The sequence below is a fragment of the Fusarium flagelliforme genome, assembly GCF_020744385.1.
Source record: "Fusarium flagelliforme strain FIESC 12 MPI-CAGE-AA-0113 chromosome Unknown B0J16scaffold_8, whole genome shotgun sequence".
NCBI lineage: Eukaryota > Fungi > Ascomycota > Sordariomycetes > Hypocreales > Nectriaceae > Fusarium > Fusarium flagelliforme.
In genome coordinates, this window is record NW_025763510.1 from 692,441 (window position 1) to 717,227 (window position 24,787).

A 24,787-nucleotide genomic window follows, 5' to 3' on the forward strand; every position below is an offset into this window, starting at 1 on the left:
TACCTAGTTCCAGAACACAAGGGAGGAAGATGAAACCAAACCCTTTTCACTCTATCGCATTTCACTTCCCCATTAACCGCGGAACCTACCTAGGTACGAAAAGAAAGAACGTCAATATATCTTACTCACACGACTCATTTATTCCCATCCTATATCCCCGGCAAACAAGTCAACTCCACAAAGGCGGACCTCCGCACGAACCCGCCCACACAGATTCACGCGTTTATCTTGTGAGATAGAGATCCGCGCCGCAGAAGGAGTCAGACAAATACGAATTGCAGCTGCAGCGCAACCGCGCATATATCCTATCGGCGCGCATTACTTGTCTTGTCTGATCTATTACTTCATTTTTGTCTTACCCTTTCTTGCTTTCTTTTCCCCCGCGCGGGGAATAGCTAGGTATCTAGGGGGCAAATCACCGCTTACATTCGGAGACCCCGTTCCGAAAGTTAGAGCCTAATTATAACGGAGAGCTGAAAGAGGAGTGAGTGAAGGTATCCATTCGTAAATGAGCATAACAAATCCGCCGACGGGGGCTTCGGGCCCGGGATCCGTTGGCTTGGGCGCTGTCAGGGGGACGTTGAAGCGGAGTGTTCAAGCTACTTTTGAAGGTGAGTTTCTCTATTACTATTATCTTTTTTACATACTATTTTCCTATAAGTCTATCTCGTCTATCTGTGATTCCCTGTCGGTCGGTTCACTGCACATCACGTCGGCTTCCTTATCCGTGTCCGTATCCGACCGGACTCGACTTGCCATTTCCTGCACGTCTTGCATATTACCTGCTTGCTTCTTCAACAGCTGAGACTAAGCTGTACTGTACTTCGTTGTCTCTCTTTTTTTGCCTCTGTATTCGGATTACGCCGCCATACTTGCCCGACTGGGGAAAAGATCAACCTGAGGTGTCGATTTTAAACGACGACTTCACCTGACTCGAACTTCAACTCTCATCAACTCAACATCAAAACTCTCATCTTTTTCTTCAGCGGTTTTCGTCTTCATCATTTTAGACTTTGTTGCGTGCATTATTTTATTCTATTCTGGATTTTGGAGGTCTGAGCTTGCTTTGGTTCATTACCGCTTGTGGATCCTGTCTTTGTCCTCATCCTCCACCTCATCTCACTCGATATCGTGCCAATGCCAAGTGGTTAAAGCGCACTCAAAACGAGCATCTTGACACTCGGCGATGCCTCTCCGCCCTCACATCGGTCTTGGTTTTCCATCCCACGCTTACCAGAAACGCCATGTAGAACCTCACGACCGATCTACCGGGTACCAGCCCAAGGTCCGCATTACAGATCGTTATCGCATCATTGGTTTCATCAGCTCCGGTACTTATGGACGGGTGTACAAGGCTGTCGGTCGCAATGGAAAGCCTGTCGGCGAATTCGCCATCAAGAAGTTCAAGCCTGACAAGGAGGGCGAGCAGATTAGCTACACGGGCATCTCGCAGAGTGCTGTCCGCGAGATGAGTCTGTGCAGTGAGCTTCATCATCACAATGTCATTAAGCTCTGTGAGATTATGCTCGAGGATAAGTGCATCTTCATGGTATTTGAGTACGCAGAGCATGATTTGCTTCAGATCATTCATCACCATACGCAACAGCCACGACATCCGATCCCTCCAGCAACGATAAAGAGCATCATGTTTCAACTGCTCAATGGCTGCCAGTATATCCACACCAATTGGGTTCTGCACCGTGATCTCAAGCCCGCCAACATCATGGTTACTTCATCAGGCGAAGTCAAGATTGGTGACTTGGGTCTCGCACGTCGTTTCGATAAGCCTCTACACTCACTCTTCAGCGGAGACAAAGTCGTCGTAACAATCTGGTACCGAGCACCGGAGCTCATCCTCGGATCTTACCATTACACTCCCGCTATCGACATGTGGGCTGTCGGTTGCATCTTTGCTGAACTTCTGTCTCTACGGCCTATCTTTAAGGGTGAAGAAGCCAAGATGGACAGCAAAAAGACAGTTCCCTTCCAACGCAACCAGATGCAAAAGATCATAGAAATCATGGGTGTTCCCACCAAAGACAAATGGCCGCTCCTCCCGACGATGCCAGAATACAATCAACTCAATACTCTCGCCAACTCAATGTCTCATCACGGCCATCATCATCACCACCCTCACCACCACGGCCACTACGGCTCACGTAACCCTCCCCCGCCCCCACCGGGTGGCTCAAACCTTGAAAAGTGGTATTACAGCACCATCAACCACACCAGCACCCCCGGAGGCACTCCGCCGCTTGCCTCTCTCGGCTCAGAAGGCTACAAGCTACTCGCCGGTCTTCTTGAGTACGACCCTCAAAAGCGTCTCACCGCCGCTCAAGCGCTTCAATCGCCGTTCTTCACCACGGGTGATCGCGTCAGCGCGAATTGCTTCGAGGGTTGTAAGAACGAGTATCCGTGCCGACGCGTGAGCCAAGATGACAACGATATTAGAACTAGCAGTCTTCCTGGTACCAAGCGCAGCGGATTACCCGACGACTCTCTCATAAGACCAGCCAAGAGATTAAAGGAGTAGGATCCTCACGGCACGGCGTACATAGGTATTTGTCCCTGCGGCGCGCAAATCATTGGCTTCAGTTCGTATGGGCAGGTGGTACTTCACCGTTACAATAATTACACTTACACGTGTGATCTGAAGTTGGGACTGGCGCCTAGAAACTGGAATGTTTTGGCAATGAGGCAATAGAGGATACAGGAGTCTTTAGACATTACATGGCGTTTTGCGTTTGGGTTAAAGGTTGGCCGAGTTTATAGACTGGCCTGATGGGTAAATGGAGTAGCTGCTACAGAGTATACCCGGCGTTTGGGTACAGAATTGATATCATCTTCAACGCGTTGTCGCATGTCATTTGCGCATCATCTACATTGCTCTGTGAGATTGCTTCATCCGTGTCTTCCGTCCTTGGTACCACGTTTGTGGGAGACGACATAGTATCACGCCCCTGGATTTCCCCTCAAGCTCACGACATGGTCATCACTAGACGTAGATGTGGCACGTTTCACTCCTGCCACAAGCACGGCATCACTCAACACAGGCACAGGCACAGGACATCAGGCAAAGATCAACATATCTGCAACATCCTCATTCTATTTTCCCCTCAAAGGCCAATCTCTATCTCCCGATCAGTTCCCTCACGTCACCGTCTGTAAAGAAAGTAGAAAAGGGTGCCATATCATTAAGAAGAATACATAAAAGGTGACAACGACACTTCCCCTCCGGAATAGTACCCCATCACCAATAAAGACAATGATATGACTTGCGTAACAAGAGAAGTAATAAACCAGCAAAAACGCGAAATTCCAAGATACAAAAAAAAGGTAAAAAAGTAAAAGAGGTCCACATGACACGCTTTCTCTTTCCTCAAACTGCCTGCCCCCCGATTATCTGTGTATGATTTTCTGTAGAATGCCTCCCCACGCTCCCTTTTATTTCCCTGTCCCAATTCTGTGCACGGTTGTAAAAAGACAGGGCGGTAAATTAAAGCAAGATATGATAACAATCGGGTATTTCAGCAAATTCGGCGGTGTTTGGTGAGGAGATTTGAGGGTTTGCGTTGATGAGTCCCCCTTTCGAGGAGGGTCGTGTGATCCAGAGGGTGGTGTAGGCGAGATATTCCATTCCTTCTCCAACGCTGTCTCTATCAAGCACAATGAACGATTGGTGGGCGCCGAATGTTGAGATATCGGAATCGTCGAGACAACGAGAGATCGGGACGGGTAGAAGAGTTCGGGATCGATCGGGATAGAATGATTAGAAAGCCCTCAAGGGTGATACACCAGACGGGAACATCTTGGCTTCTCGTCTACTTCTTGGCCGGAGTCGGAGGAGCCTTGACGTTGTTGCTAAGCCACGCCAGACCTTCCAACAGACCCTCACCTGTGGTAGCGCAGCTAGGCACCACGTACCACACCTTATCCTTGAGCTTCGAGAGCTGAAGAGCCTCGGTAACTTCCTGAGGCTTCATAGCTGCGAGTTTATTAGCGCGCGCGACCTTGTATGCAAAGGTGACATGAACTTACCCTCTGCCAAATCTTGCTTGTTGGCAAACACGAGTAGTAGACTGTCCTTCATCTCACGATCGTTGATGATGCGGTGAAGTTCTTGTCTAGCCTCCTCCATTCGGTTCCTGTCAGACGAGTCGATAACGAAGATAAGACCCTGCGTTCCTGTATATTCTCATCAGTACAACACCTCCTTGAACTCTGGACTGCCAAAACCTACCACTAAAGTAATGTCTCCACAGAGGTCGAATCTTGTCCTGACCACCAACGTCCCATACGTTAAACTTGACGTTCTTGTACGTGACAGTCTCGACGTTGAAGCCGACGGTGGGAATGGTGGTGACGTCCTGGCCCAGCTTGAGCTTGTACAGGATAGTTGTCTTTCCAGCAGCGTCGAGACCGAGCATGAGCAGGCGCATCTCCTTGGATCCGAAGATCTTGCCCATCATCTTTGAGAATTGACCGCCCATGGTTGCGGTTGTGTGTGTGGTTTCGGAGTATCGCTCGTGGGATGGGGTGATAACAAGGGAGGGATTGTCGTCGTTCGTTTTTCGATCTGTTCTCAGCGCAATTCTGTCAGCCTCGTCTTTTCTTTTGATGATAGCAACAAGGCCAAAGCTTCCCCGGGGCAGCGGAAGAGAGGACAAAGAAACGACTTGTCAGTTCCAACGGTGTCGTTGTGTCGTGACGGCCAAAGAAAGGAGGCTCTCGCGAAACTTTGTCTGCCCTTGTACCACTCCCGTTCTTGTATTCTTTGCCCAGGAAAAGGATCTCGTACATACACCTTATTCGCTTCTCGCTCTCGCTCGCGGGTATCGAATCGTAGGATGTGGTTGTTTATTTTGTTTTGTTTAGATTAAGCGGTTTCGTAATAGTTTCCCTTTGCCTGGGGGCTCAAGGTTGTAGGGGGGAAATATCCGTAGTGTAGTAGCGTTGTCAAACAAAAAAAGAGACAAACCTGACGTGACCTGGACCTTTGGGGTATTACAGTAAGGTACAGTACAGCCAAGAGTTAAATGGATCCTATCAAGCAAACTGTTGTTACTATGGTATAGTACAATCACAATCTCTACTTTTTTCTCCCCCGTCAGGGGAAACAGACAGGACCAAGCGAGAGCGGCTTGCTTCCTTCCATTCTCCGGAGTGCACAACTCACTCTCCCTCTCTTTCTCCCCTGGCCTGAGCCCCTCTCGGTCTAGCGTCCAGCACGGGGCAACCAGGCGGGCGGGGACTTATTGACAGCCCAGTGCTGCCACTGGATCAACTCACCTTATGACGAATGAATAGGCCCCTGAGCCCCCTGCCTGGTCCCTGAAATAAGATAACGGTAGACTGTAATGTAAGGTACGCGACCCGCTTTCTTAAATGGTCTGGCCTCAAAATACAGCCGCCATAAACAACCAAACGGTGGGTAACAGAAGAGATGTCCTTTAAGGCTTAGGCTACCAAAATAAAGTAGACTAAATACTGTTCTAAGTCGGCATAAGATGACTAAATTATTTCGTCTCTTATGTTTATGACGATCAATTCTTCTGACGCCCTGCGGACAACCAAACGGTGGGTGGATACCTTAACCTCCGAAGCAATAACACATGCGCATATCAACAAGGTAATAATCATCAATGCTTGCTGTCATGTTTATAATAGCGCCTCTATAGTCTTTGAATAGACCTGTTTCTCGGAACTCACAACGTCCGCTACAACGTTCATTAAAAGAACACACGCATAGTCTATATCCCAGAGCATAACGCGGCAACTCCTCTTGCAAAAAGCCTCCATCCGTACGCCCTCGTATGACTCTCATCACAGCTTTACCCAGATGCAGTCATGTACCCAGGTGCAGTTATGTTTACCCTTGGCAGACTATGCTCTGTACTCAATCACAAAGCGCCTCTCAACCTGCTGCAATGTTGATGAGTCGTTTTCCCCTTCGAACTTGAGATTGACTTTCCCGTCATTGTCCATGCTGTGAACCTCCGCTTTATAGAATGTCGTCGTGTTAGGGTATAGCGCCAGCACCACTTTGCCCGACTCCCAGTCTTTGAGTGTGGCAGCCTGGCTTTCAGGCGTGATGGGAATCATGCTGCTGGCACTTGATCGATACTCCTTCTGTTTGCTTTGGTCTTCGGGCTCTATATCAAGCACCTTGTAGCGTCGACTCTTCCCCTCACCCATCACCTGTGCAACTTCACCCAGGATCCAATCTGATTGCGAATCGCCACTCAGTGCCTTCGGTTTGAATGCAACTGCGTCACCTTTTTGGAAGACAACTTTGGACTTGTTGTTCCCTGATCCGACACCGCTACCCACTGATCCCTGAGGCTCGACACTATCGGCCTTGGGCGGCATGCTGTCGCGGTCTCGTTCTCTTTCTCTTTCTCTCTCCCGCTCACGGTCTCTGGCTCGATCGCCGTATTTCCGCGAATTCCCTCCAATGGGGCTTGGTACGGGTGAGTCACCTACTCCATCAAAGTCGTAGAGTGAAGAGGCTGCTGCTGTAGTATCCCGGGCTGCCCTCTTGCCAGGCCCTGCTGTTTGCGCATCCTGCTGTTCCTTGGCGTGCACCACGGCACGCAACACTTTAAGCTGCTCGATAGTATTTTTGAGCGATGCCATGTTAGCTTCGGAATGCTTGACCCCTGTCCGACATAGCTGCTCCATTTCTTTCAATGAATCTCCGGGAATCTTCTCCAGTTCCATGGCACCAACTTTCTTATCCATGTTGACAAGCTCTGTAAGACTGTCGTTCTCCGCGTTGATCCCCGAGACAATCTCCCCCACTTGGCTTTTACACAGCTCCCAAATCTGCACTTCCTCTCCGTGGGTGTTGCCATTGTTCCGGTTGGACGCCCGCCCGCTGCGGTTTCGTTGTGACATTTCGCGGTTTTGGCGCTCCGGTGGCTTCACCGACTCTGGGCGCGGGGTATTGGTTTCGCTTCTGCCCGGGGACGACCGTCTGGGCGTGCCCGCGTCCGAGGTAATATCCCGACTATGGTTCTTGGTCCTCGACTTTGACGGTCGGTTTGGTGTGGAATCTCTGCTCGAAGGATCCTGTCGCTTGGAGCTCGATCGTTTCGGCTCGGGTGTATTGGAGGATTGCCGCTCTTGAAAGCTATTCTCTCTTGAATGAGTACCACTTCGTCGGGGCTTGAGAGGGATTTGGTAGTAAGGGCCGAGGTCTTCTTGGAGGTTCTTGAGTTCGTCCCGCGAAGGCTTCTCCCTGTTAGCCATCCTGCCCCGATACCACCCGCCTAAACAGAATGTTGCGATAAGAATCAACCCGAGGAAGGAAACATTTCAATGATGACGAAAACCAAGAAACAAAAGTAGATGCGGAAGCAGAATAGAAGAGGCGCTATTGGGGATATGCATATGGAATTCATCAAGAAAAATTGACTAACCTGAGTTTAGAGAGGCCCGAGTGCTCACAGGCCGAGGTGGGCAGGCAGGCGGGATGGTATGGGGAAGGAAAGGCGACTAAGACAGAAGGCGCGTCGCAGTCGAGAAGTGATCGGCGGGTCGGGAAGGAGAGAAGAAAGTATTATTGTCGAGTAAAAAGCATTAGTATGTTAGAAAGATACTTTGCTGCGTCAAATAAAGCTTAATCGGGCTTGGGTATCTTATCGTAGCTCGTGATGGTGCATGGTCTTTCTATAACAGTTGAGGGAGGCTGATGATTCAATGTCAATGCTCCAGCCTCCTGCGGCAGAAACCAAGGCGGTGAACGTCTGCCCGAGCTATGATTACCCATTTAGGATGTGAGCTTCTACGCCTAGCGGGGTCGAAACAGCCATCCCACAGTATTGTCGTCCAGTGAGGGTAGGGAACGTAATTTCTTTGAAGCATGAGGCTTCTTAAGCTTTATGCATTACAGAAGAAATGTCCTACAAGGCTTAGGCTACCATAATAAAGTAGCCTAAGTGCTAGTCTTAGCTGACATAAAGTAACCAAATTATTTCGTCTCTTATGCTCTTGGGGCCAATTCTTCTAATACCCTGAGGCCGTCTTATATGCTCGTGTGTTGATCGGGGTTACCCTTGTTGTCTTTTTTGACTGTTGTATCTCTGTGCTGAGCCTCGGTCTCAGTTATGGGCATTAGATGAGATGTACATCTCAACTATGAAGACGCAGTCGCACTTCAGGCATCACGAACGATAAACCTTTTTACTCAAGCAGGAACAAGACCATCATAGAAGCGTTGCTTAATTAAAATATCTTTACCACAGCCCTGATCTCAAACACCAATTTTCACGCTCCCTCACACATATTCATGCGATCGAGGAGTACTGGGGTTTCCCCTGCCGCTGTTGGTCGCCATGATTGCTCGCGTGGCTGTAGAGGGTCATCCTGGGGAAATAGATCGCACCCGGAGTGCTCGAACCGCGAATCTAAACGTCGTGCCGGAGATGACTGAATGAAGCTCGTTTCTTGAGGGCTTCAAGCAAATCTTTACCACAGCCCTGATTTCCAACACCAACTTTCACGCTCCCTCACACAAGCCAGAACACCTTTCTATAGCTTCTGCTTCTCCGAATCATCAATCTCACAGAACGCCTTGAACGTCGTAAACTCATCATCCTCACCACCCTCAGACTCGAGCACCAGCTCAGCGCTGGCTCCCACAAAGTACACATACCCCTCCTTCATCTCCTGAACCGTAGGTCCGACAGAGATCTTGCCCTTGCCGCCCGTGCAGATGACAATGCTGGGTCCGTCAATCTGCTCAAAGGTGGCTTTGGCGCCGTCGCCCCGGAGAAGGGTGCGCACCACGCTGAATTCTTGGATAGGAGGGTCGTAGAGGAGTACTGCTGAGCCGGAACTGTAGCCTGCGCGGTTGAGTGTTGCGTAGGGGTATTCGGTGGGTGTCATCTTTTGCTCTTCGATGGGTGCGAAGTTGTAGGTCAGCATGTCGACAAGCGTCGAAACGTCCTTGAACTTGGGTGTGAAGCCGGCGCGGACAACGTTGTCGGAGGCGGCCATGCACTCCATGATGTCGCCGGAGATGTAAGCGTGGATGTCATCAGCGACCAGGAACAGAGCCTCTCCGGGCTCTAGTGTGACGAAGTTGAGGAAGAAGAGCACAAAGCAACCGATGTCATCACCGAACTCGCCGTGTGTTCGCTTAACAAGCTCAGCAAGCTTCTCACCAGAAGTAGCAACAACACCACCGCCAGCGAAATCAGCGCCCTCCTTCTCAGCTTGCTCAACCAGCTTGGGCATCTGCTCAGCAACGTCCTCTGCCGAAGAAGACATAAGCGCACTAAAGACCTTCTTCAGCAACTTCTTCTTCTCATCCGTGACACTACCCTCCTCATCCTTGGCCACCTGCGCAAACTCCTTGGCGGCATCATCGCCTACGAGCGCGCGCAGCGCAGGTACCGTGTCGAGGAAGTGCACGATCTCGGCGAGGGGACGGAAACCGCAGAGACCTTCGAAGGGTGTGATGGCGATGGCCATCTCGGGCTTGTGGTTGTCATCGGGGTAGTTCTTTGGGTCGCGAGCGTGAAGCTGTTCGGCGAGCTTCTTATTGGGATGGGCCTGGATGGAAAGCGCCTTGGCTATCGAGAGGACCTTGAAGAGGAAGGGAAGCTTGTGGCCGTAGTGGGAGGAGATGGTTTGGGAGAGTAGTGACTGGTTGTCCTCGCAGAGGTCTAGAAGAGTTCGGCCGGTTTCGAGATCTTTGGAGGGGTTTGAAGGGTGCGTTCCCATCCAGAGCTATACGATCAACTGTCAGTCTGATTCATACACAACTCATGGATATGCTCACCTCAGCGTATGGGGAGTCAGACTCGATCTTGAGCTCGTCAGAAGGCGTAGCAGCCGCGAAACGCGCAGCGGCAGACTCGCTGCCCTTCTTTCCCCAGGCGTACGAGTTGACACCGCATTGCAGACGAATGAGAGGAACGCGCATGTTTGCAAATAGTTGATGCGACACTGTAGTTGTAGCTGTATATTGGAGAATGCGCGCAGTCTAGGCTGGTCTATAACCTCAAATCGCAGGAAATAGAAGAGAAAAATGGTATCAGTAACTGTCAAATTGGAAGAAAGATGATGACACAGGCCTCGGTCTGCAATGACGGAGTGGAGGGGAATCAGCGATTACATTACACTTTAGTTACCTCACCAAAATTGAACAGGAACCCCGCCAGTGGTGCAGTTCAGCGAATGTCCCCTGTAGCTCTACCGGAGTAGCGCCGCTTCTACCCCGCTGTGGGCCCTGGAATTGCGAAAGCCAGTTTCCTATTCTGGGTGGTTCTGAACCATGTGATCGTGAGGCTCATTACACGATACCAGGGGTTTTATATTGCAGCTGAGAGTTTGTAATTTACTTCTACGATGTTAATGAATATCCAATTATTATGCTCGTATTGCGTGGCATCTTTGGTCCAATGATCAAATCACATGTCATGATCAACTACCATGTAAAGATATTTTATTTTCGGGAGCAAGACTCGTAAAGAGTCGTAACTCACAGTTGTGCATTTCATGTACAGGTGCGTCGTCGTAATCTTGCAAGATACGACGTTGGCTTTCTTTCTCACATCAAGTAAAGCCCGTTCATTATCCATCCCATTATCCTTAATCCCAACACCATTTTTTTGTTGTTGCCAAAATCATGTTCAAACAGACTCATGCACCAAAAGAACACCTGTTAACAGACCATAAACACCCCCAATTGCCCTGACGCCAAAGTCTAAAAACTCATGGAGACTTTCCAGTGCCCCAAGCTGTGCGTGTCAATTGGACACATTGACAGCTGTGTAATATTTTTTGCTTCTCCCCGTTGTACCAAGACTCCAAATGGACAAAGTGCTGGATATGAATCCCGAGGACAGACGCCAGAGTACGTCAAAGATAGAGCAATACTGCATACTTTGACGACCAACCATGCAATAAGACGGAGAAAGTGAGATAGGAAGAACAGACAGAGAGGGAGAGTGGAGAACACTAAAGATGTCGGAAGAGGGGACTCAAGCCACGGTGATACAAGACCAACGCTCAACTTGCTTCCCCGTCAAACGCTGTACTCGTCGCTGTCGCTGCGGTACAATGGTTCAGTGCATCGTGAACCAAACCTCTTGGTTCGAGAGTTCATTCCGAAAGCGGGACGATCGAATAGTTCATCCATTTCTTGTCGTGACTGATAAGCGAACCGCCCCTTGGTCCGATCACGACAGGTCCTTCGTTTTCGTGCCTTGACTTGGGTTCATGCGGAAGTAAGGCAGGGTCAGACCAATAACAATGCTTGACGTTTCTAAAAAGTCAAATCTCAAAAGCACAACACACTGCAACTCCTCAGACCAAAGGCAAAGCAATGTACAGTTACAACAGAACCAAGAAGCCCAGCTAGAGACATCAAGCTCGTAGCGACCCCGCTCCCTTCCGGTAGTTGACTGTCGCAGTGTCTGGTCCAATGTCACCAGGCAACATGTAGGCTACAGGTGAATGAGGCAGATAAGACGCAGCACCGTGGCCCAGCGAGAAGGATCCCAAGCCGCTACCATTGAGATGCGGTAGATCATAACGGGCACTGGACGAAGCGGCCGCTGCTGCCGTTACTGCAGTCGTCGTGTCCGTATAGCGGTACGTCATGTCGGGCCCGTGACGCAGGGAGTCGGTCGACGCGAACAGAGATGCATCTGAGGAACCTGTATGCGAGTAGTGATCGTTGCTTGAGCGACCATACTGAGAGGCCATCGCAATGGGAGGATACGAGGGCAGGCAGCTCGAGGTGGATGCCATGCTGGAGGACTCGTAATTCCCGGTCGTGTAACTCGACGTGGGCTCGGAAGTAGAGCTTACAGGTGAAGTGTCCGAGGTCGAGGCTTGGGATGACTTGCTGCTACTGTAGATGGAGCTGCCTGAATCGTGCTTGTACAACGATCCAGTCGAGCTGGACATCGAAGACCGACCCACTGGCATGGGAAGTACCCTGTCGCCCATGTTGACGCCCGTTGCCATGGTCTGCATAGCAAGGCCCTTGGAGTCTGCCGCCAAGTTCTGGTATCCAAAGCTCTTGGGTTCAGGTACCATGTTTTGGTAGGCAAGGCTGGTCGAGTCGGTCGTCACCGGAGCTGGTCGGTGTACCAGGCTCGTCACATTATTCCCGCTGCTGTATGCGTAGTCTGGTTCCGTGTCCACACACAGCGCCGACTTGCCAGACGTTCCAGAGGCGATCCTATAGCTCATGTTGTAGTCTGCGTCGTGCACAGCGGATGTGTCGTGCACAGAGGAGTAGGATGGCGGATACATGGCAAGACCGTAACTCTGGTCATCCGCGTATCCATTGCCCCAGGGAAGGGGGCAGTAGGGCTTCGTCTCGTACGCAAGGTTGGCTGGGGCACGGTAGGCGAAGGCTTCGCCAGCTTCACTGGTGTAGGCCGGTAACCCATCTGGGTCAGAGAGAGGGTGAGTTGTCACAGGTACAGATGAGATAGCAGAGCTTCCTCGAGCCTGGTACTGTCGAGAAGCATCAAGGCTGTACGTGAAGTTCTCTGTCTTGTAAATTGTTTCCGTTGATGCCACCTTAACGACAGTGTAAGCCATAGCCAAGACGTCTCCTCTGATAGTCAAACATACCCTGAGAAACTGGCACGGTTCATAGCCTGCATTTTTGCAATTCGTACAGGGTTCTCCGGTACCAGTATCACCGCTGCAGCGAATCTTCCTCTTTCGACAGCGTCCACACTGAATCTGTTGTTAGCCCGCTACACAACTATGTAAGTCTCACACACACCACACACACCAGGTAAGAGTAAGGGATAAGGAAAGTTATTGACATACTGCTACTGCGATGCGTTTTCGCTGAGGCTCATCCCTGTCGCTCATGATCGTTCGCGATTCACTATGAATGGGATAAGCAGTCCCTCGACGTTCTGGATAGGATGGATAGATGTTCATCCGAGTTCCGTATCGTCGAACGACTGGGTAACAATCTGGAGTGACCATTGTTTGTCCAGTAAGAAAAGCCTGGAGTGAAAGCAAGAGACAAGAGTCTGTGTGAGGACTCAAAAAAGGTACTGATCAAACTCCCTCATCAAGTCAAGCAATCCCTTTGTCGACAGTCTGAACAAGTTTTCCTATCGTTCAAGGACAAAGCCTGTGGCTGACAGCCGTTCCCGGTTTTCAAGCACTCGTCCGTCGGGACTCTCGGTAAGAGAAGGGGTCTATCCAGTGATGAATGATGAGGCAGTTGATATCGATGCTCCGGATAGTTGAGTCAAAGATTAGAATTAACGGTTCTTGTCAGCTTCAATATGGCAAATGTGCAAGCAGAACAAAGATCAACAAGACCGGAAGAAAGAAGAGATCCAAAGACCAAGATATCTGCAGTCGTGGCATCTTGTTATAGTCGGTACTACTGACTTATACCTGGCCACCTGTATGTCGTTTGTTGCCCAAGCGTAGCTACTACATGTCTTCCTCCAATAAACGGCCCTAATTGTTTGCAGCACACAGGTCCACCAGAGTGTTGATCGAGGTACTCCGGTGGCCCATTCCTGTATGATGAAAACAGACCCCTCGTACAACAGATGCCAGACGTTCTGAAAGCCTTTTCAGAGTCCTAGCTCGATACGTAGCATTGTATGGTTGAGATAATCCCAGTTATGCGAGGGTGGGCTGAATGACTTCTGCAGGGTGTCTGCATCATTGGTGGGAGTGTTCATTGTCTCCCCCACTATCGCAGTCCATGGCGAGCAGATACAAACGGGCTCCTATCCCGAAAAGGAAACCAGATCTATCGATCGGTTTGAGGCTTTCCCCAGAATCGTATTCAGATATGCAGATTGAGTTGGTGAACCAAGACAAATTCGAATCCAAAACAAGCACCGACGAGAACGCCTGGCTTGTAGATGTTGAGACACAGCTTATAAACCTGACCACTTGAAGTATACAGTTGAGGTTGCAGTTGCTCTGCCACACTACACAAGACTTGAGGCGAGACTTCGGTCGGCTGTGCCTCTTCAACTGTTAACATGACAAAAGCCGAGCTGGAAGACGACATTGTGATGCTCATTGTTTGCCAGCCGGCTCTTGTTCCTGTCTTGGAAAAAGGAAGCACCCAAACAACATGTAAAGGCGAGGCCGCCTAGGGCCGCATATTAACAAACGGATTTGTCTTGAGCGCAGTTATGTAAACCCCACAAAGGAGACAAACCCGTGATGGGCAGGGCCAGGCCTGCAAATGCAACAACGAGAAGATTCATGACTGACTGACTAGTCATGCAGCCTTCGTCAAAGTGGAGGCGCAGGGATTCCCTTCGGCTGTGACATAGTGCAAAGTCTCTCGTCAAGAGATGCTGTAAATTCACTGCTTGTGTCTTGTTGTGTAACAGGCGTGTCGACAGAGCTCGGTCCAGAGACTAATAGTATCTTACATCAAGCACAGATGTCTTCACCTTGGAAGATCTGGGCCTCATTCCCTTGTCATGTCTTGTCTGAATATGTCTTGTACATGGATTGAAGATCCATGCTCTTATCATCGATGAAGCAGCAGAGTACCCGGTACCTGGGTGGTGGTGGACTTACAGGCCCTTCCTTGTTGGTGTGGGCGGCAATATCCCAGCTTAGATCGACGACGATCTCGGTAAGTTACAAATTGAACGTTTCGTCAGCAGACAAACATCTACTTCAAAACGTGGCCAAGCAAGCTTCCAATGCTATCGCCATCCTTGTCAACTTACAGGCGGGGCTGCGGCGCAGAAACTGACTGGACACAACTCTTAAAGGATGTTCAAGTCATTGAGCCACCCATTGAACTGCTTTTCATGTCGGTCAATGATATCCCCTTATTTCAAGCGAGCTTCGCAGTAGATAGGAATAGGCTTTCTCCCTCAACGACCCACTCGACGTGCAGATATTTCGTTTGCAATGCAGTCAGAGTCAAGGGCTAGTACTGTATGATGATATACAGTACATACCCAGCACAGCAAACGGTCATGGCTCGGAGAGAAGAGCACACCGCTGTATTCCTTAACCTGCAGAGCACTAGAGCCATAGAATTACGCTCGAGATCTGCGGGACGGTCCCAGCCGCCGTTTGCTGATGCAACTGCAGTATGCAGGACCAAAAAGCAAGGAGAATAGCCCTCACCGCACTAAAGGACATCTAAACGGTGCAATTGGTGCGAGAGTAAATATAGAACCAGACTAAAGCCCGGCTGCCCGTATTGAAAACGGCCAAGAAAGATTATTGCAGAAGGATATTGGTACATGTCGCAGACGCCATGTAAGCCGATAGGAGCAACCTCCGCTAAGATGCGTCCAGAAGAAACAACCCTGACGGCACGTCGATAAGGAGATTTCGGTAAAAGCGCCACACGCGAACCGATCGTTGGATGCAAGACATCGCTAACTAGATGGGAGGATATTCCTTACTACCCGCTCGCATGGCGTCAAACCATATCTGTGTGTCTTGCAGGTATCCAACTGAGAGTCCTAAAGCAGGCTTTCCGCCAAGCGAGCGTCCCAAGTTCTCTTCTAGAACATGCTTTGGCTTGAATGGCGTCGTTCAGGTACGCGATGCGCAAACATTTAGACCCATTGCATTGAGAGAACAATGGAATGTAGCTTGGCGATAGTTCGACCTCAGGACTCGTTCTGTGCGAAGAAATCTTTGACTTGACGAGACAACTTAGACATAATTCGAGATGTTTCGTTGCGTAGCTGAGCCAAGCAGCCGTCCTTTTGAGTCGGGCTTGTTTCAATTGGTTCCATAGCAAGCCCTCTCGCGTCCAGGATCAACCAGCTATCGTATTGAACCTCCATCTTCTCTCCCCGGCTGCATACAGCGAGAAGACTAGCCTAGTCAAGCAGGCTCGCTCCTCTCTCCCCTCCGTTTTGCCTCGTGCTCATACCGTTACCCCACAACATGTGAGAAAACACTCCGTCCCCAGTCAAGGGGAGACGGTCCTTGATGGTACAGCAAGCGCAGAATCCAGGCGGAAGATTCTTTCAGTGTACATCCCGAATAGACATGCTGGCGGCCGAACTGTCATTAAAGGATGTGACGCTTATAGATGCGGGCTCCCGTTGGTGTTGCATATAAGCGCACGCAATTGGTCAAGACGCCCAGGGGTCTCACCCTGAGAGTCTCTTGTGACGCTTAGAATCACAGGCAAAGGACATGGATGACCAAAACGCTTTTCAGCTAGGGCACTATGCCCGCGATAGCATGAAAGATCTGTAACGATCCGCAGGGGAGCTCGATTTGAAGATCCGGGGGTCAACACACATGCAAAAGAAGGTTCTGAAACCGTTTCTTTATCCACAAAAGGAACATCACCAGGCCACTTGGTCTTGATAGATTCAATGTCGCTTCCCGCTCGACTGAAATCGCAGTCAAAGCTGACGCCATGCACTGAAAATTGTCGACAGGGTCTTCGGAGCTTCGTAGTCGTACATCTTGAGGGCTCTAGCCTCAAAGTGGCCATGCTTGTGGCAATAGCGTCGGCGTCACCACATAGACCAAATTCAGGTTGACCAAGCAAGCCCCAACTCGTTGCTACTTGAACGTAGCGAGTCAATCTTAGAGGCAGGTATCACCAAAGGTACAATGATGCAACTGTCAGAAACAACATTGCTTTTAGCCCGGCCATCGGTGTTCGAAGCCCGTAATTCGTGACATTGAAGATATCGGAATACACTCTGGTGTAGCATGACCAATTGTTCTTGTCTATCGATACCAGTGCCGAACCCAAGCGATCTGAAACGTGAGAACTGATCCCCATCGACAAATCCTTGTCATCAGCCCCGTCTCTCAGCCCAGACTCATCTACAGAATCGTTGCCGATTGAGACAGCTCAGGTGACAAGGCTTAGGGCTTGACGCCTGTCGATTATCCCAAGCTCGACCGCATCACGCCATGCGCGGGGCCGTACATTAGACTTCGATGTGGTGAAAAACATGGCGGTTTCACCCCCCGGGTGTCTTGCACGGTCGACCTTAAAGTTGTGTCCGCCGATGTCTCTGGCGACAGAACAGGAGCAGTAACCGTAGCCGAGCATGACGGACTTCTGAACCATGTATAGACATTAGTTACAGCCTTCTGTGCTCGAACAACCAGCTTTCCAGCTAGCTCGTACAGAATAATTATTCGGACGTAAAGCCAAACATGCTGTGGCGTGCTAGCTTGCAATATCTGGTCCCTGTTGACGAGAGTGGATTACTCCGCAACAACCGTGATCTGTTGAACGTCTCGAAAGAGAGCTGTCATGTATGACAACATCTGAAGGATTGGGGAAACAGTAGGGATGCCGCCGGCAAGCGATGCCATGACAGTCTGGAGCCCTGGAGATCTCATCCAGAACGACACTTGTGGTCGCTCAACAGCGGGAGGCAGATCCTCTCCGCTCACCTACAACCGTGAGTGCTTGTCGGTCAGATAGTCCGGAAACGTCGCTCATGAGTAGATGTACTCAGTTGGGGCTCGGCTGAACAGTCCACGTTGTCTCCCGTTGCTTGTAGGAGTAAATAGATCTTCCGTTGAAGGACCGTAGGTGAAATGAAGGGAATTTTGGTGCTCACATATCACAAAGTAAAGAAAGAATTCAGGAGACTCGCCTTGATGGCAGCAACTATCAGACTCGTGTTGTCATGATATTCCATGCTCGTGTAATGCCACACAATGCAGTGTATATGATATTAGTTGGCGCATCCAGACCATAAGAAGTCGTCGGAATGCTTGCCGTCAAAAGTTTTACGCTGGGCAGTGCCACTTCTGTAGGCGTTGTACTGCTGTATTCCGTTTTGCAACCCACCGCATCCCTTATCTTCTGGGCCTACGGTTATAGTCATCCCGGCCGTATCGATCCCCTTCTCTGCCTCGGTCTCGATGATCGCGGTCCCGGTATCGGTTTCTATCTTGATCGTGACGGTCCCTATCTCTTCTATCGCCTCTACGATCGTCTCTTGGCTTGTGGTGACGATCCCGACTTCGGTCTCTTGGTCGCGGGCTTCGACTCCTACTTCGTTGACGTGATGGTCCTCCATCACCTTGTGGTTTCGGTGGTGGTCCATCCTCCTTCTCATGCTTGGGTCCATCCCGACCTAATTTGCCCTTCATCTCATCTTCGTAGACCATTTTGTAGTTACCGCCTGTGACCCTTTCACCCTCATTGCGGTACTGGCGACGCTTCTCAAGCTCGTCAACACCTCCCCAGCCGCCTCGGCCTGCATTCGACCTGCGTTTGTTGTTGGCATCCTTTCGCCAGACATCGCTGAGTTTGCTGACACTCTGGGAGAAATCCACGTGAATGCGTCGATCATCAATCAGAACTCCCTGCATCTTGAAGTAGGCGGCTTCACAGGATGCCTTATCTTCGTACTCGATGAATGCATATTGTAAGCTGTCGCCTGTCTTTGCGTCTCGAATGACTTCACAACTCAAGATCTTGCCAAATCGACCAAAGATGAGTTCCAAATCTTCGTCTCCGGTAACAGGGTTCAGTTTGCAGACGAACAAGACGTTCTCGGGAGGCTTGACTTCAGCAAAGGGCAAATCTCCCATCATTTCCAGAGTGAGAGCTTGCGCCTGAGCCTCCCGATTGCGACGCCTTCTCTCCAACTCCTCTTCGTCGACATTATCGTCTGCGTGCAGCGCTGCCTCATCCGCGATTCGGACGGTCTTCAATTGCTGATCGGTCGGGGGGGGGCTTGAACTCGGTTCTCTTAAGCCGGGCGGGTCGGCGTATGGATCGTCTAGGATGACGGTGTGCTTGATACGAATGTCGATGAGCGGGTGGCCCTTCTCGTCCACGATCGCCTCATTGATCTTGTCCAACACCTCAAAGCCTTCGACCACTTTTCCGAAGATCGCTGCCTTTCCATTTAGGTAGTCTGTATCCTCTCCCAATGTGATGATGAATTGTGAGCCCGCGACGCGAACATCAGGGTCGGACTGGAGGGGCGCCGTAGCCATGCTGACTGTTCCTCGCTCCAAGTGTTTCAACTTGGGGTGGAAAAAGGCTGGGAAAGTTCGTTGCGACGGGTCGCCGGATAGGTGACCCCATATCGAGGAGCCTCCATCAGAGTCTTGCGAGAGAGGGCCGAGGGGGTCGCCAGTTTGGAAGGAGAAGTTCTTCTGGACGGAGTGAACGGGAGAGAAGTTGTAGTATTTGACCTTGCAAAGCTTCAGAAAGTTTTCGCATAACTTTGGCGCATGATCGACCAAGAGATCGATAACAATATCGCCAGAGCTGGTCTCCAGGAGAACCGACATCGCGGGCAATCGTTTTCTTTGTATCCACGCGACAAATGCTGAGCAAATATTCAATTGAGAATAATACGTTTGTAGGGAGTTTGTCAAGTGTAAAGTCGCGGTCTTGAAGAATGAAGGAATGAGGTAACTGTCAGCCACTCCACTGTCGCGAAGCTTCCATTGAGAAATGCGACTCTAGCTTGGCGCCACATGTGGCGGTGCGCACTATCTAATCGCACGATGGCTTCAATCGACCCAGACCATCAAGACATCAGTGCAGGCTCACGATCAAGATCTTGTCATCCGCAATCCAGTGGTAAGTCTTGCTTGATTGATAGAATTGACTGAATACCGCAAGTTCCGGGTACTTAAAGAATTTCTCTCATGTCAATGATCAGTTTGCCATGTTTCCCGCACACGCTAGATATGGTACAACACGGAAGCCACCCATCTTTCTCCATTGCCGACTCTTGCATTTTAAGAGCTTCGGCAACGAACTACAACTCAACCTGAAACATTCTCTAGCGACCGGTGTCTTCAAATATATTGATTTCAACCTATCTACTCCCCTTCCGTCAAATCTCCACTGTGCGCTTTTCACAGGGCGATCAATCACCAGAGCCTCAATTACTAGCGGGGACTTACATCTACGACCTAGGAACGCGACAAGTGCAAATAACACGAGAACCAGTATAAAAAAATGAAGCAAAAGAGATCGCTGACCCGATTTCGCGTCAGCTTCAAATCGCAGTTTTTTGTTTTCAATCACCTTGAACAGAGAAGCCGATGGCTTATTTGAAGAACTCAGTATGTCTAGTCCTCCCACAAGAGACGACTCAACTCTTATGTTCCAGGTACTGGAGGACTAGTTCATCATCACCGTTCTGATCCCCCGTTCCTCAATATAATGAGCCATACTGTATCCGTAGCGACAACAGGTTCGGGCAGGAACCGCATTTGATGAAGAGAAAGATTTTTCTGCTGAGTTGGACTCGGACTTGTAATTTATATGCGGTGCAGTGAGAGTTTGGCCCGCTCCAAACTCTTCCAAAGCTTGTTGATCAGGTGAGTCACAATATGAGTAGACTTTGGGCAATGCTTATTTGAACACATTTCTCATGAAATTTGTCTTCTTGAAATATTACCTTTCTTCTATCCTTAAACCTTGAATGAGGACTACAAAGGCATCCATGGATGTAAGTGAGGTAGCGCCCCACCTCCACACTACGGACGGCTAAGGTGTGTACCCACTGCCATTTCGGGCGATCAGGTGGGGCTGTCAGTTCGATATAAAGGGAAGGCATCACCATCACCACGACGCTTTCCTCACCTTCCTTTCCTTCCACAGGGTACCAGAACAGACCAGGTATAAAAGAGAAATAACGGACAACTTTCAGCATACCCGATGATGAGCCATATTCCGTAGCGACGTCTTAGGGGCTTCAATGCCCGCTTGGTGCTAAAAACGCTAGGTTCGTAGGGAGGACCGTATCTGAGGGACGACCATGACAGCGGAGTTGGCGAGTTGGCGGTGGTCGGGGGCTTCGGCCTCATTTTTTGCTGATTCTTATATCTTTTTATTTGAATACTCTATTGCAATTATTGTATGGTGCTTCGTGGAAGCGATCAACTTTGCCGTGTCGTGGAGGTACCGTGTACTTTGAGGTACTTGGTCTCGTTCTTTCCCAGATGGCTCAGTGGTCATGTCCTTTCTTTGCGCCCTGGCTCGGAATGAATGTTTAATTACAGGATTCGCTGTCTAAAGTCATGGAAACCAATGCATTCTGAATTCCATTGAATCGGTTGTATTTGGGAGTGCATATCTAAAGGAGACATGTGCGAAATTTTGACGAATTCTCGACCGGTGGCTGTGTTACACGCTCAAAGCAGCATAGATACATCCAGTTACAGCCGAGATATGTGTGGATGGAAGTACCTCCTCTTATGACTGAACCGTACGTACTACAATCAAGCGTGAACATCAGTCACACGCAAGGTGCGCCAGAGAAACCAACTCGAGCGGCACTCGTTCTTATGGAGGACAGCATCTCTTGTCGAATCAGATTCTTGACATCTTGCGCTTTACCACAGGACGTAATGGAGGCATAAAGAAAGACGTTGATGTCCACAGCAAGAGTGATCGAATAGCCTACAAAACAATAATAGGGTTGGACTTCGCCTGACATCTAGAACAGCCACTACATGAATCTTCGGCCCACTAACAGATAGCCGATGCTGTCGAATAACATCAGGTAGTAAAAGACTGAAAGAATGGATACTGACTATAGTGGATAAAAGATTTCGAGCGGCAAGAGAAGCTCTGGATAGTGCCTCAGCTGATGCCTGTTATATGGGATGTGATGGATATCTTGGGCAGTCGGCCATGACAAACCATGGAGCAGAAGCTAATTGGCTGTCTGTTCGATGCCATCAATTAAGGGTCGCTATAGACCGAAACGACTCGGTAGACTATAGCTTGTATTTTGAGCTTCTACTCTCGAGACACTATGCGCAAGTGGATGGTGTAAATCTGGAAGAACAATACCAGTATGCTGTGTGAACCTGGTTCACCCTGTAGATAATACAGTGTGAGAGCATCCCAGAGCCTCAACCAAGTACACCTCTTCCCGTGAATCCAGTGGACCAACCCTCCATCTTCAAATCCTTGTTTGACTCAATCAACGTCAGACTCGACCCGCAGTTAAAGTACAATTCTCCGTAGTAAAAACGTCAGAATGCACCGGACCGCTTATATGACGTTCATTTCACAGGACCCTTAATCCTCTGTTTTAAAGAAGAAAAAAAGTTTTTTTCTTTTCTGACAGAAACATGATTCTATGTTACAGTATCGTGGTACCTTGATGATCGACGAGGAGCAAAATGTCCGGGAGCATCAACACCAAGACGCATGACCAGCAAGGATTATTCTTTATCAGGCACACGGACTGATCTAATTGGGAGTTCGACTCTTCTGGAAGAATAATCCTGGAAGCTGTCAACATCATTCCCAACGGCGTGGATCTCGATGGACATAGTTGCCTGAAGTGTTTTATCTCCGTTACGTCATATTAGAATCTGGGGTTTGATAGTTGGGGACAACATCATGTTGAAGAAATCGCCGATGCCCTTCTTGGCTTAGAGATAAGTGGTCGTTTCGGAGCGTCTTCCGTTCGCCGGATCGACAACAGCGTTTTGGAAAGTCATTCCCATCACAGCGGTTTTCTGGTCGCGTGCTGGTGTTAGTGACGTCTCGGGTTGCGACGTAGGAGAAAACTTGAGCGGGAGCGCTAGGGTAGACTTCCCGGAGGATGTATCAGGAACTTGCTTTTGGGAATAGCATAGTTATTTCATTTCTATGGTTGAGTTGACAAAAGGGTTGGCTGTTGATGATAGCATACCTACTACACCATGACACAGAAGCACCTTGTGACTCTAATAGACTGAATAGCTTATTTTCTTCAATAAGCTTAAGGGCAAGTGTTCTGCTAGCGTCGAACTTGGCAGTTCGTCAAGAGGATGTCAGTCAACAGTAATGATGCTCCAACGGAAACTTTTACAGCTTCACAATGCATCAATGACTATCCAGCTGGAGCTTCGTCCCAACCAAAAGTCAAAGCTCAAAGAGACTCTATCGCCAGTGATGTAACGCATTACTACACAAACCACCATACTCACCCTACAGCATCATAACCCACTATACCAAATCGCCTCTCAGAAGCCCGTGCTGATGAAGATCGGAAAACCTGCTTGTCCTTTAACGTCACTGTCCCTGACGGTTAATGCTACAATACCCCCAACAAACACCACGGCTACTGCACTCTAGCATGCGGCAGGCTCAACTTCACCGAAAACGCTGTTGACCTATTGTAGTTCACCTTTTCTCGGTCTGCAAATCCTGTCGATCGATAAGCCTGGACCGTTGCGGCGGTGAAGTTGTGTGGTGGTGGCGAGTCGCAGACAAACAAACTCCCCGATCGTGATCGATACAGCCAAATCGCAGTGGTAGTTCATATCAGAGACATTTTTTTTTTCTTAGCGCTATCAAGCCAAACGGTTTGTGTGTGTGTGTGCAAGCGCCCGGGCGCTTAATGACCTTGGCTCTCCACTGGGTTAGCGAGTGTGCAAGAGATGATCTTCATTTCCCCCAACGGGCTTCTGATGCAGCAGGGGGGGCAAAGACGATCGCAACCCAAAGATTATAGTGGGTAAAAGACGCGTGTTGTCTCCTCTTTCTTACGAGCGGGGCCGGCCGACATTGATATTGGAGGATAGAGACAAAAGGGTTCGGGGTAATTAATGCTAAGTTCATGTTTTGCATATTTGGAGTCTACAGTACATTCTTGGAGGTTGTGAGGTTACCCCAGGTGATCAATGCATTCACGTTACAGAGTACACAGGGATTGAAAATGAAGAGACATGTTTTATGGTTGCGAAATTGCATGTATATGCATTGACGTTCAAGCTAATTTGACGCTGTCGCTAACTACTGAGGCTCCTCTTCTCGGGAGATCTTCATGAAAGATAAGAATAAATAAACTTGTGGCGTTTATTGTGGCCTCGTATTCCAGCGTGGCTCTCCAAGAATTGTAAAAATGAAAGGGTTGGTATGTAACAAATAAAGCCACGGGATGACACCGTGATATGCAGATATGATGCTTTCAACACCATGAACAATAGACAAGAAATGAAGTATGTAAGTTGGGTATGGGTGAAGGAGAAGAAGAAATAAAACAAATGAACCCCCAATGATTGCCAGTTTCGCTTTTCCAAACAATGTTCCTGACCTGAGCCATGTTTTGCCAAATATTGTGAACACGAGCTTCTCTTTTTTACTCTTCCCGAGCTCGGATCAATTTCCATAACGCCTTCGCCAATGCCAGCAAAGCAATAAACCCGAATAATTAGAATTAATGAATGCCAAATTTTGTTTGTGTGTTTGTGGAGGCGCATGCTTTGCCACCACTAAACAGCCATCAATCCTTTAACACGACGACTTGCATATTGGCGTGTGTATCCGTAAGGATGATGTTATACACGCGTTGCAATTAGTCGCCTGAGCTTCTGCGCCTTCGGCCGCTGCGAAGCTCCTTCTCAGTCTCCATGAGTCTTGTCTGTACCCATGTTCTGAAAGCCCGGTCGGCGCGCACGCTGCCGCAGTTGAGAAGCTCAGTGAGGGTGCGCTTGATGCTCTCGTTGACTTCGGAAAGGCGCTGCTCTTCAGCAGAAATCTCGTAGATGGTCTCCTCGTCGGGAATCGTGGTGAGTTCATTGTGGTTCTCCCAGCCGCTGCAGCGGGCGTGGGAGCGCGAGTGGTGACGGCCACTTCGGGAGTGCCGTTTCGGCGAGGACGGCAGTGAGAGCGATGATGATGATGAGGATCGCGTTGGTGAGGTGGATGGTGAGGAGAATTGAGAGCGAGTGCTAAACTCGGGACGGATCTGGTCGAGGCGATCGCAGAGTTCTTGGTGTTGCTCTGTTAGAAGCATGTACTTCTGGAGAGCCATGGTATATGGTTGCGCAGCCATCTTTGTTGTTGCGGAATATGAAGCTGGTGTAGATAGAGAACTTG

The 24,787-nt window shown here is 49.5% G+C and overlaps 7 protein-coding genes across 7 annotated transcripts; 1 reads left to right on the top strand and 6 right to left on the bottom strand.

Annotated features, from left to right (window-relative positions):
- Positions 1 to 1,059: 1,059 nt before the first annotated feature.
- B0J16DRAFT_189322 (kinase-like domain-containing protein) lies at positions 1,060 to 2,657 on the top strand. The gene has a single exon (XM_046122768.1). The coding sequence runs from the start codon at positions 1,187 to 1,189 to the stop codon at positions 2,531 to 2,533; it is 1,347 nt and encodes a 448-aa protein (XP_045977709.1). The 5' UTR covers positions 1,060 to 1,186; the 3' UTR covers positions 2,534 to 2,657.
- Positions 2,658 to 3,821: 1,164 nt separating this feature from the next.
- On the bottom strand, positions 3,822 to 4,490 carry B0J16DRAFT_276285 (ADP-ribosylation factor family-domain-containing protein; the record flags this gene model as incomplete). Its single annotated transcript, XM_046123734.1, has 3 exons — positions 3,822 to 3,985; positions 4,039 to 4,185; positions 4,241 to 4,490. 3 exons carry the CDS (start codon positions 4,488 to 4,490, stop codon positions 3,822 to 3,824), a joined length of 561 nt encoding a protein of 186 aa, XP_045977710.1.
- Positions 4,491 to 5,578: 1,088 nt separating this feature from the next.
- On the bottom strand, positions 5,579 to 7,443 carry B0J16DRAFT_349963 (SGF29 tudor-like domain-containing protein). Its single transcript, XM_046128992.1, has one exon. The coding sequence runs from the start codon at positions 7,249 to 7,251 to the stop codon at positions 5,884 to 5,886; it is 1,368 nt and encodes a 455-aa protein (XP_045977711.1). The 5' UTR covers positions 7,252 to 7,443; the 3' UTR covers positions 5,579 to 5,883.
- A 1,089-nt stretch (positions 7,444 to 8,532) lies between these two features.
- Positions 8,533 to 9,931, bottom strand: B0J16DRAFT_358590 (mannose-6-phosphate isomerase; the record flags this gene model as incomplete). The annotated part of the gene is made up of 2 exons (XM_046129597.1): positions 8,533 to 9,735; positions 9,788 to 9,931. 2 exons carry the CDS (start codon positions 9,929 to 9,931, stop codon positions 8,533 to 8,535), a joined length of 1,347 nt encoding a protein of 448 aa, XP_045977712.1.
- Positions 9,932 to 11,298: 1,367 nt separating this feature from the next.
- B0J16DRAFT_189366 (uncharacterized protein) lies at positions 11,299 to 13,404 on the bottom strand. The gene is made up of 3 exons (XM_046122769.1): positions 12,805 to 13,404; positions 12,601 to 12,708; positions 11,299 to 12,546 (listed from the first exon to the last, which is right to left on the bottom strand). The coding sequence occupies exons 1-3, from the start codon at positions 12,967 to 12,969 to the stop codon at positions 11,377 to 11,379; spliced, it is 1,443 nt and encodes a 480-aa protein (XP_045977713.1). The 5' UTR covers positions 12,970 to 13,404; the 3' UTR covers positions 11,299 to 11,376.
- Positions 13,405 to 16,822: 3,418 nt separating this feature from the next.
- B0J16DRAFT_358591 (peptidyl-prolyl cis-trans isomerase-like 4) lies at positions 16,823 to 19,239 on the bottom strand (the record flags this gene model as incomplete). Its single annotated transcript, XM_046129598.1, has 4 exons — positions 16,823 to 16,963; positions 17,002 to 17,035; positions 17,122 to 17,167; positions 17,805 to 19,239. The coding sequence occupies 4 exons, from the start codon at positions 19,237 to 19,239 to the stop codon at positions 16,823 to 16,825; spliced, it is 1,656 nt and encodes a 551-aa protein (XP_045977714.1).
- A 5,024-nt stretch (positions 19,240 to 24,263) lies between these two features.
- B0J16DRAFT_389258 (uncharacterized protein) lies at positions 24,264 to 24,743 on the bottom strand (the record flags this gene model as incomplete). The annotated part of the gene is made up of 1 exon (XM_046131805.1): positions 24,264 to 24,743. The coding sequence occupies one exon, from the start codon at positions 24,741 to 24,743 to the stop codon at positions 24,264 to 24,266; it is 480 nt and encodes a 159-aa protein (XP_045977715.1).
- Between the last annotated feature and the right edge of the window lie 44 nt (positions 24,744 to 24,787).

Coding starts and splice junctions, on each gene's coding strand:
- B0J16DRAFT_349963 (XM_046128992.1), bottom strand. CDS start 7,251: ATGGCTAACAGGGAGAAGCCTTCGCGGGACGAACTCAAGAACCTCCAA.
- B0J16DRAFT_189322 (XM_046122768.1), top strand. CDS start 1,187: ATGCCTCTCCGCCCTCACATCGGTCTTGGTTTTCCATCCCACGCTTAC.
- B0J16DRAFT_189366 (XM_046122769.1), bottom strand. CDS start 12,969: ATGGTCACTCCAGATTGTTACCCAGTCGTTCGACGATACGGAACTCGG. Junction 12,709..12,804: donor GAAAACGCATCGCAGTAGCA/GTATGTCAATAA, acceptor CAACAGATTCAG/TGTGGACGCTGTCGAAAGAG. Junction 12,547..12,600: donor AACCGTGCCAGTTTCTCAGG/GTATGTTTGACT, acceptor ACTGTCGTTAAG/GTGGCATCAACGGAAACAAT.